Here is an 11,030-nt window from a genome sequence, read left to right as displayed (position 1 = left end):
CAGGCTTGATTTACAGCTGGAAAGAAAAGGGAGACTCGCTCCTCCATCTTCCTTGGTTAAACACACACGCACACGCACACCCCTCGTCTTGCAGCCAGATAAGCTTCCTTCCAAGAGCTCTGAGCGGTGCTAATTCTGTCTACTCGGAATTAAGTGTCGTTGAGTTCAGTGGGGTTTGTTGTTTAGTCGTTTAGTCGTGTCCGACTCTTCGTGGCCCCATGGACCAGAGCACGCTAGGCACTCCTGTCTTCCACTGCGTCCCGCAGTTTAGTCAAACTCATGTTCGTAGCTTCGAGAACACTGTCCAACCATCTCGTCCTCTGTCGTCCCCTTCTTCTTGTGCCCTCCATCTTTCCCAGCATCAGGGTCTTTTCCAGGGAGTCTTCTCTTCTCATAAGGTAGCCAAAGTACTGGAGCCTCAGCTTCACGATCTGTCCTTCCAGTGAGCACTCAGGGCTGATTTCCTTCAGAATGGATCGGTTTGATCTTCTTGCAGTCCATGGGACTCTCAAGAGTCTCCTCCAGCACCATAATTCAAAAGCATCAATTCTTCGGCAATCAGCCTTCTTTATGGTCCAGCTCTCACTTCCATACATCACTACTGGGAAAATCATAGCTTTAACTATACGGACCTTTGTTGGCAAGGTGATGTCTGCAAAAGTACAGAAGGTGGAAGCCTCAGGCTGGATCACACGGAACCCAGTGGGACTTAATTGGGTTGGAGCCCCATATTGGGCAAAAAGATTCCTGCATTGCAGGGGGTTAGACTAGATGACCCTCGGGGTCCCTTCCAACTCTATGGTACTAGGCAGAAGGTACTGCACTCCAGTCCAGATAGGTTTGCCCGAATTTACACAGTTTTTTTTGTTTAACAGGCGATTCCTTTAGAAACCGAGAGGGATTATGACAGCCTACTCAAACTCAAGGCTTTGACATTATGGCGGTTGAAATTAATGGGACATGCTTTCAAATTCAGTCATGGTAACTGGCGTTAAAGCAATTTTGCCTCGTTCACAGCTTTATATAAATATAGGTATATAAAATCCCGCGGGAGAACTCTCAGCAAAAGAAGCATCTGAGTGCAGCGTTGCTTACGCTTTTTCTGGCAAGGCTTTGTGCTCCTGGATTCAACAGGTGAAGTTGTCCCAATTGCTCCATCTATATCACAAGAACCAATTCCTAGGGGCCGAGGGGGTCTTCGGCTCCCCCATAAAATATTTGAGCCCCCTCCTCAGTTGATGGGCATTGCCATTCAAACGGTGTCATTGCGCTGCATCATGTGATCGATTATGCAGGGCCGGCCCCCAATATTTTATTCAAGTTGGCACCCCTGATCTATATAGTGGGGAAACATCACCTGCTGAATTTCTGCCTGCCCCGCGGCTGTTAAAGGCAGGGCAACTGGGAAGGGGCTGCTATCTAATTTGAGTGTCGTGGACGACACAAGCTGCAGCCTTAACCATGGCCCATGGAAGTCCCATTGAATTCAATGGGGGTGCTCTCAAGTAAGTTCTCTTAGGGTTGCAGCCTTAGAATGCTATTCGTTTTCAACAGGATACCCGCAAGTGTCTCCAAACATTTTGGCTCCAACTTAAAAGCATCTCTAGTAAAAAATGCGCGGGGGGGGGGGGCGGCATTGGGAGGCTGTTTTGCCTAAAACAGCGTCTAGGTTCTAAACAGCACTTTTAATGGAAACAATAGTCTCCTAAGGTTGGGCGAGTCTAAAGATTGTTGTGGCTTCGTTCTTGTGTTTAATGGGTATTTCTGGACTGGAAGCGAACTTGGTGCGAAATGGACTTTGTGGGGAGGGAACGCCTCCTATTTTGCTCGTTTTGCATCGCTCACAAAGGGCCCCGATAAAATCTCAGGAGAAAAACTGACTGACACGTATTTCGTGCACCAGAGCCTTAAGATACGTTTGCACAGACATACATCGTAGCATGTTGTTTCATTGCTCGCGGAGAAAGAAAGAGACTGTTTCACCATTCCTTCGCTAGCGTTGTGCAAACAGCCGAGGGAAGGAAGACCTCAAACAGACGGGAAGATGACACATAGATTCATAGAATTGTCAAGTTGGAAGGGACCCCGAGGGCCATCTAGTCCAACCCCCTGCAATGCAGAAATCTCAGGGAGATCATACATGCCCCTAGGGAGGCGGCACCGTGAAACGGTCCATTCACACTCAGCTTGTCCAATCGCTTTCAAAAAACAAGGGCAAACTTTTAAACAAAAGGCGCCAAAGAAATATTCACCTTTCCATGGAATTAGCTCTCCTGCCAATGAATGCGAGACAGTGGCGTAGCGTGGGTTGTCAGCACCCGGGGCAAGGCAAGTAATTTGCGCCCCCTAACCCGTGGATTTGCGCCCCCTAACCCTAACCCCCAGATGTTGTGCCAGGTGCACCCCCTGCACCCCCCACGCTACGCCACTGATGCGAGATTGAGGGTTTAGTTGCTAAGAACACAATGTAATCTCGTTCAATAGTTTGTGCGATGCTGCGCTTGATAAAGGCGCACAGCCTCGAATGAGACCTGGGCGTCCTTTTGCAATCTGCACATGCAAAAGTGGCCTGTTCTCTTGGAGGAGGCGGACTATGGCTACTGGGGAAAGGAGCGCACAGGTTTGGCACCGCTGCCTGCCGGATTGAAGAAATGCGATGAAGAAACGTGAGGAACTCCAAAGCTTGTATCTCTTTGCTTTTATACTTCGGACGCTCCTGACTTAACTCAGAGAGGGTTGCTTTCATACAATGCCCTTAAGAATCGGACTGCTGCTGTTTGGAAGCAACACGATTGTGAAGGAGCGGGCGAGCGAGCAAAAGATAGCAACTTTATCAATGACGGTTGTGTCTTTGTAACGACCAGAAAATCAGCAGGGGACGTTTTTGCTCAACTTCTGCAATTTTGTTGCCTTTCCCATCCTGTTCCCATTTTTTAAAAAAATCAATTTTAGGCCAGATTTCCCGCTTCCCAACTAGTTGGTTTAGAGATTTGCCTTAATGATGATGGTGAGGGCGCTGAGGTAATGTCAAATTACTGGAACTGACAGCCGGATCCTATTGACGTCTTCTACAATTCAAGTCCTATTTGAGACCCGTGAGAGTTACTCCCAAATGTGTGTGTACAGGATTGCATCCTGAAACCATAAAAGCTCCGGTTCCTAATTAAGCCAGTGTTGGAGCCGTTCTATTGACTTAAATAGAATTCCTCCGGCGTAAGAAAGGGGCAACCATCTCCTTTCACAATCGGTTAAAAATGAGGCTGCTGTCCTAAATCCATTTACCTGAAAGTAAACCTCATTTTAAAATCAATGGTACTTACTCCCGAGTAGATGGGGAGTAGCTGCGTTGGAATTCGCCTGTTGATGGACTCAGCTGTTCCATCCTGTGTACATTTTTCTAAATTTACCACATACTCTAAGCAGGAAAACATTCCCCGGCTCAGGTACCCGCCCTGCCGCCTGAACTGCATTCCTGAAAACGCAAACACCACCACCACCTCGAACCCAGGAGGTCATAAACAAACTGTCCCCCGACAACCTTCCTGGAGAATCTGGCAGGCGGCACAAAAGGATTAGGTTTCAACTCTGGCTTGTCCCTGGCGAAGCGGTCTTTCGCTGTCCCCGCCTCCGCCCGCCCCGTCGAATATTTTGCATTTTGAGTAAGAGTGAAGTCGAGGCTACAATCCTGTACACACTTAGAACTAAGGCCGCTGGACTCACTGGCGCTTGCTTCTGAGTCGACGTGTGTAGGAATGCCCGTTGTCAAGCATCCTAAGATCTCTCCAAAAATGGTTCTAGGCTTGGCAGAATGCAACAATTGTCCGCCGCCGCCGCCTTTGACTACAAGCCAGCTGGCCGGCCAATGGCTGACTCAGCAGGACTAGGGCACCTCGGCCCGCAGCCGGCTTCTCAGCAAGCCATGGCAGCCCCGAGGCTTTGGTTTTACTACTCCTTCTAGGTGGGAAATGAGTCGATTCGCCCTGTTCTCCGTGGGACACGCGCAGTGCGTCGAAGCACCTCGGGTTCAAACACAAAAGTGTGTGAGTGTGTTGGGTGTGCATGGCTGACTGAGTCAGCCTCCTGCAGATTTAGCTTTGAGTAGAAAGGGCTTGTGATGGAAGTGTGGACGCCTCCTTTCAGAGACAAGGCCGGATTGCCGCCTTCCCCCATCTCCCCCACTCCATCTGAACCGACCAGCACCCTCCAATAATTATCTGAAGCCCTTCTTCGTGGGCCTCCTCCGGAGAGATCCAGAGAGTGGGCAACACGAAAATGGCCTTTTCTGCCGTGGCTCCCCGTTTGTGGAATGCTCCCGCTTGGGATGCTCGCTTGGCGCCTTCATAGCGCAGCTATCCTAGATCCTTGACTGAAGAATGGTACACTCCTATTTGGGATGGTCACCCTCTTCCACCAGCTTCCCGAGGGGCGCTCACATGGAGCAGTGACGGAGGAAGGGGACACGCCCCTAGCCACTCAGATCAGCAGAATCAACCCTGGCGATCACTGGGGTGGCAGAGGCACCAGGAGAAATCTTTCCTCTTCAATCTGTTATTCTGTTGATTAACATTCCCAGGCCCTTTTAAATGTATTTGTGGGAGGGGAAACTATTGATTTGTTTTTGTTTCATTATGTATTATGTATTTTTCTGTTGTGAACCGCCCTGGGATCTTCGGGTGAACGGCGGTATACAAATTTATTAATCATCATCATCATCATCTGTGTCTTTTAAGAGCAGCTACAGTCAGCAGTGCAACAAATACAGGTTCTGTGGGTTAGGGCTTGCTGATCAGAAGGTCGGAGGTTGGAATCCCTGCAATGGTTGAGCTCCCCTTGCTCGGTCCCTGCTCCTGCCAACCTAGCAGTTTGAAAGAACGTCAAAGTGCAAGTAGATAAATAGGTACCACTCCTGCGGGAAGGTAAACGACGTTTCCGTGCGCTGCTCTGGTTCGCCAGAAGCGGCTTAGTCATGCTGGCCACATGACCCGGAAGCTGTAAGCTGGCTCCCTTGGCCAGTAAAGCGAGATGAGCACAGCAACCCCAGAGTCGGCCACGACTGGACCTAATGGTCAGGGGTCCCTTTACCTTACAGCTATGTTCAGCGCCATTCTGTTGGCGCAGCCGCCCAAGGCCAACCCCTCCCCCCAGCTGTATACAAGGTGGGGTGCCTGGGACAAGATCGCCTTATCCCAGTGTATCTTAAGATTGACGAATCTTAAGAAACTGATGTCCTCTGCACCTGCGCTTATAATCACCACCAGGCATGGTTAGATAGGGAACTGTACCCGGTACCTCCACATCTGCGATGTCTAATATTTGGTGGTCCATGTCAATTTCAAAGAGGGCGTCTGCAAATCTAGCAGGGATGCTATCTACAAGGTCCCAGCTGCTGGTCCTTTTAATGTTTTTCCCACCCCGGCGCTCGCTCGCGCTCTCTCTCTGCCTCCTATGCATTCCGTGAAGCCGCCACGACCCCCTGGAGCTATGCACAGAGAAGTCAGCACACACTTGATAATTTCAATTCCAACTTTTATTTGAAAATAACCAGGATCCACAGCTTCATAACGCGCGCACACGCACACACATCACCACAGACACATTTCCTGAAAGCAGTCTTCCTTTTCAGCATTTTTTTAAAAAACAGGGTTCCGCTTGGATACCTCTGGATAGTCACAGAAACCCTTTTTTTTTTTTTTTTGAGCTGCGGGGGTGGTGGTTATGAATCAACTTTTAGCAGACTCACGCGGACACACCCCAAATATAAAATTCGTCCTTTCATTGGAAAAAAATTAAAAGCGACGGCAGCCTGTACGTGCTGAAACAATAAAAAAGTTATAAATAAGTTACCCCCTCCCTCTTCCACGAAAGGCTCACCGCAGTGCTCATTCTGGGAAGGCTCACACGTGCATTTTTAAAAGAGCCCTTCCTTCTGTATTCGGAGTACTCGGAAACTAGAGGAGAAGTATAAAGAATTTAGGAACGAAACCCTGACTCGGTTAGGCATTGCCTACGTTCACGATTTCCAGCAAAGCCGCCTCCCCCCCCCCATCGGAAAGAGGCTTCCATTTAAATAAATATAAAAGCTGTTTGTCTTTTCTGTCTCCCTGTACATTTTGGGCTAGATCTCTCTGGGCTGATCTCTCGCCAGCAGGGAATCTCACCAGTTCACTGCATCTTGGATCTAGAGGATACGCAGATGTGAAGTCAAACAGGCTTACCTCTGCGTAAATATGCGCTAGAATCGGGGCGGCGCTTTTTAAGTTATTCGTTTTTGAGCGATGGATATTGCAAATAGTGATTCGCCCCACGCAAGTTCACAACTCACCTTCCTGTGATTCTATTCCCATTCCCACCCCACTCCACTAGCTGGCTTGGACTACCCTTAAGTGGCTGCGGCGGAATTCAGTCTTACGGCTGGCTGCTTACTCAGGAGTAAGTTCCCCTGAATCCCAATGGGTCGATCCCTACCTTAATGTACGCTTAGAAGCGCAGGCTGCAGTCCTGCTGTGTGATGGGTTGGAGTCAACTAACTCTTACCATGATTAACTTAGGTCCATCCATTTCAAAGAGTCTACTCTGAGTAAAGGTTAATTGACTACAACCCTATGTTACCCTCCCGAAAAAACAAGACCCTTTGAGTTAAACGGGGCTTAATCTCTCTGCCCCCTCCATGTGTATTTAGTTTCTGTTGAAATCAGTGGAGCTCTTAGGATTGCCAACTTTTTACTGGCCCAGTTTTGGGGCCTTTGAAAGCAGTCTGACCAAACATCAAGACTGCTAAAGGCACAGGAGCCCCCCTTCAACAAGAAGTTGGCAACCCTGCTAAAGTTTGCAGCATACCTACTGTATACAGAGATCTGGAGGAAGCGGTTTGGATAATCGCAGTTGCCACCCTTGTCACGCCCACTTCGGAATAAGACCCGCTGAGCAGCCTTTCTTCGGAATAAACATAGAAGACAGGACTGCGCTTTAATGACTATACCAGAGTAAGGAGTTCACCCTGGAAACTCACGGCTATTAAAACGGCTTAAAATCTGCGTGTTGGGCGCGCCTCCTAGTCTTGTGAATGGGAAACAAAAACAATTGGATGAATGCCCCCCCCCCAAAACCCTATCAGCAGGGAACTATTGCCAGGAGAGAGAGACACTCTGGTCCATTTGAAAGTTCGGGTTGAAATCAGATCGAATGACTTTGGGTTTTTGTCTCAGGGGAAATCCATCCTTAAGGCACAGAGTCTTTGTACTGTTCAGTCACTGGATTAAAAATAAAATAAAAGTGTGCGTAGAGACCTTTCCCACCGCCTGTCCTCAAGTCACCCCTTCATGAGGGAGGGGGCTTGGCTAGTTCTACGGTTACACCGGTAGGGTCTCCGTGGGATAAGGCCGATAGACCTGCTGCAACGACCCGGGCAGCCGGAGGGGGCAGTAGAGCTGAGCGACGCCAAGCGGGACCCCTTGCAGCGATTCCGAGGCCGCGGTGGAAGCGGCGAGGAGGGAGGTCCTCTGGGGGAAGAGTTGGTGGGGATCCCCGGACGTCGAGGCCTCCCCCGTGGAGACCTCCAGGAGGAGCGGGTCGGGCAGCCTGTAGGAGTACAGAGAAGAGGCCGCCGCGGGTGGGAACGGAGGAGGAGGAGGAGGAGGAAGGAGCCCGAAGGAGACGGCGGACTGGGGCAGAAGGCGAGAGTAGCCCGACGGGACGGGCCACAGCATCGCCCTTTCTCCCGCTGGGGTTGCGGGGCGCTGCTGCTGCTTCTCGGACGGCTGGAAAGGGCGGCTCAAGATGCTCTCGATGGCGAAGGAGCTGGAGAATTTCGGGCCTGACGAGGAGCACGACGGCAGAACCGAGGCGGCGGCCGTCGTCGTGGCTGCCCCGGACGCCGCTGGCTGGGGCTCGTGGTCGGCGCTTGGAGAGGGCGAGGCAGAGGGCTGGTGAGCCTGGGCAGGCTCCGCGGCGCCGGGCCTGATGAGGCGCTTCCTCCGCCTGCGGAAGACGCCGTCGGCGAACGTGTACTCGGAGCTGGGGTTGAGCATCCAGTAGTTGTCCTTGCCCCACGGCCGGGCCGGGTCGCGGAGCACCTTGACGAAGCAGTCGTTGAGCGACAGGTTGTGGCGCACGGAGTTGCGCCAGCCCGTGTAGGCGCCGCGGAAGAAGGGGAAACGGCCCATCAGATACTCGTTGATCTCGGCCAGAGTCAGGCGCCCCCCGGCGGAGTCCCGGATAGCCATGGCGATCAGCGCGATGTACGAGTAGGGAGGCTTCGGGCGACGCGTGTAAGGCTTCCCCGGCGCTGCTTTCGCGTTGCCGGGCGAAGGCTCCGAGCCCTGGCGCGGAGAGGCCCCGACGCCGCTGGCCGGGCTGAGGGCGGCGCAGTCACCGTCGGAGCCCAGCTCGCTGTCGCCGGGCAGCGGCGACGCCGCGTTGCTGCTTTCCTGGTCGCTGCTGAGCTTGTCCTCGTAACGCGGGGCGAAGATCTCCAGCTTCATGGTGGCGCCTCCAGCCTCGAAGGGGCCCAGCTCGGCTCCCCCCGCCCACGGGTCTCTTCTTCCCCAGGGATGATCGGTGGGCCTTCCGAGCGCAGCAATGGGGCGGTGTAGGCTCGGATCTCCGGGGAGAGGGGACGCTAACAAAAGTTGAGGTGCATCTCTCCTCTTACGCAGTGGTGGGGGACTCACTTAAGGGGCGACAGTTCCCTTTCTTCCACGGGGGAGTCACGGAATGTGTCTCGCGGCTTCAGAGCAACGTCTCCGCCTCCCTGGAGGAAGAGAGCAAATATCCGGGTTCCCGCGGTAGCAACCCTAAAAAAAAGCAGAGCCACGGGAAAAAGTTTCTGAAGCCTTAATTCCTTTGGGAAAGGGTGTCGGGGCGGAATGTAGCGGCGAGGTCTCTTTCTGCCCCCTCCTCAGTTTGTGAGCAAGAAGGGGGTTTGTTTCCACACCCCAAGTCTCCTCCTTCGAAATCCAAACCAGCGTTGCGCTCCTAGCGCGCGCGTGGAGTCGGCTGGTTTTCAAGCGTTTTCTCTTGGCAGTCCTGGTCGGTGCGTTGCTGAGCAAGGGCTCTCCCCACCTGGATGATGATCCCTAGAAGGTAGGCTTTTCTCTTCTGCCCAAAATAAGTATCTGATCCGCTTGGGGAGGATCCTTCCGAGGAAGATGCGCGCTCTCCCCTCCCCCGCACCCGGTGGTATTTTATCTTGAGAGTCTCAGACGCAAAGCTGAAGGTAACAGGTGACTGAAGAAACTTTGCGCCAACTTTTTTTAAACTATATATCCTGGTGGTGCGATTCTCTTTCTAGGAGTGTACTCTTAGATCTTCATAGGCTTCCAGAGGAAGATCGGCAGCAAGTTGACTCCGGTTGGGATTTTAAAAAGAAAAATGGAAACCTGATGTGCTGAATCCGCGTCTTTCTGCTCTCCTTTCCCCCCACGTTACTGGCGCTCCCGCTTGAAGAGCCTGGCGCTTGCGAGCTGCTGTCTGCTGGCGATAGCAACCCTCGAGCGGCTGTTGTCATTAAGTGGCATTGTCATTATCTCTCTCCACTACTCTCAGGCCAGCCCATTATAACGCTCAGCCCAGTTGGGGAGGAGGAGGCGGAGCTACCCCCCGCCAGGCTTCCGAGCGGCTGCTGGGTGGAGATGCAAGGTAAGCCAGACAAAGGTGGGCATCTCCCGAGAGACAGCCTCGAGGACAGGGAGAGCTTGTTGGAAAGCTGGGGCGGGCAGGTGGTTTGTTTGGCTCTGGCCAAGTCCCGCCCTCTCCTTGGGGTTCCTCCAATGAAAGGAGCTCAGTCAGGCCCCACCCCTTCTCCTCCCACTTTGCATAGCAGGTTACTCTTCTCAGGTGTAAAGTGCAAATTGATTTATAGGTGGCAGAGTCCAACCTGTTGAGGGATGGTGCTCCCCCCCTCCCCTATCTTGGAAATTACTTTGCAATTAGTAAATAAATGCACGCAGCCTCCTATAGAAGGTATTGCAACACTTTCCTATTAAGGTTTTGAGTTCTGAACTTTGAATTCACAACCATTCATTAGAAGGGAGAGCGATTAGAGTGTCCATTCAAATGCCCACTCAGTCCTGAACCTCTCTGGTGGACCTGGGCTGAGAGCTAATGACTGACTACCTAACACAGACCCTCCAACTGTCCCTATTTTCCGGAGACAACCCCTGATTTAATCCCAGAAGGTCCCACTTGTCCTTAGGACTTTCCTATTATCATCAGCGAAATGTTGGAGGGTGTGGTTTTATCTGACCCCTGAGTCATCTAAAGGCAGCCCTGTATAGGGAAGTCTTTTGTTTAATGTTTCATTACATTTTTATGTATGTTGGAAATCACCTGGAGTGGCTGGGGGCAGCCCGGTCAGATGGGCAGGGTATAAATAGTAAAACTCTTATTATGGAATAGGACACCCCTATTTTCATCTGAGAAATGTTGGAGAGTATGTTGGCAGGGTTGTTGTGAAGGTAGAGGGGTGAGCGATGCAATATGAGTCCCAAGTTCAAGGAAGGACAGGGTATAGATGCACTTAATATTCATAATCATAGGATTCTTAAAGAAATGTTCATTTCCCAATCGTGGGTGTACATGGGGAGAGCAGTTTTATCCACTGTGGTCCTGCTGAAAGTTATATCTGTGTGGTATAGCAGCTATAGCTGGAAAGACCCAGGTTTGTGAAATTCACCACGTGACCTCTTTGCAAGACCGTTGTGACAATGTAGTGAGGGAGAGACAAGGGCCATGTATGTCAGCCTTGAGGAAGATTGGGGTAAAGTGAAATAAATACCTGCTATTGATAAATACAGAGCTACCTCAGGTTAAGTACTTAATTCGTTCCAGAGGTCCGTTCTTAACCTGAAACTGTTCTTAACCTGGAGCACCACTTTAGCTAATGGGGCCTCCTGCTGCCGCCGCGCCACAGGAGTATGATTTCTGTTCTCATCCTGAAGCAAAGTTCTTAACCTGAGGTAATATTTCTGGGTTAGCGGACTCTGTAACCTAAAACTTATGTAACCTGAAGCGTATGTAACCTGAGGTACCAC

The 11,030-nt window shown here is 51.4% G+C and overlaps 1 protein-coding gene across 1 annotated transcript; it reads right to left on the bottom strand.

Moving 5' to 3' along the window:
* Positions 1-5,509: 5,509 nt before the first annotated feature.
* On the bottom strand, positions 5,510-10,796 carry FOXQ1 (forkhead box Q1). The gene has a single exon (XM_083747391.1). It carries the CDS (start codon positions 8,478-8,480, stop codon positions 7,350-7,352), a length of 1,131 nt encoding a protein of 376 aa, XP_083603517.1. The 5' UTR covers positions 8,481-10,796; the 3' UTR covers positions 5,510-7,349.
* Positions 10,797-11,030: the final 234 nt, after the last annotated feature.

The sequence above is a fragment of the Podarcis gaigeae genome (genome assembly GCF_964106915.1).
Source record: "Podarcis gaigeae genome assembly, chromosome: 7".
Taxonomy (NCBI): Eukaryota; Metazoa; Chordata; class Lepidosauria; order Squamata; family Lacertidae; genus Podarcis; species Podarcis gaigeae.
Note: the sequence above shows the minus strand (reverse complement) of the source record. Positions and strands in the feature narration are given on the sequence as shown.

Bases quoted from the DNA above. Each gene is read 5' to 3' on its own strand.
- FOXQ1 (XM_083747391.1), bottom strand. From the start codon at position 8,480: ATGAAGCTGGAGATCTTCGCCCCGCGTTACGAGGACAAGCTCAGCAGC.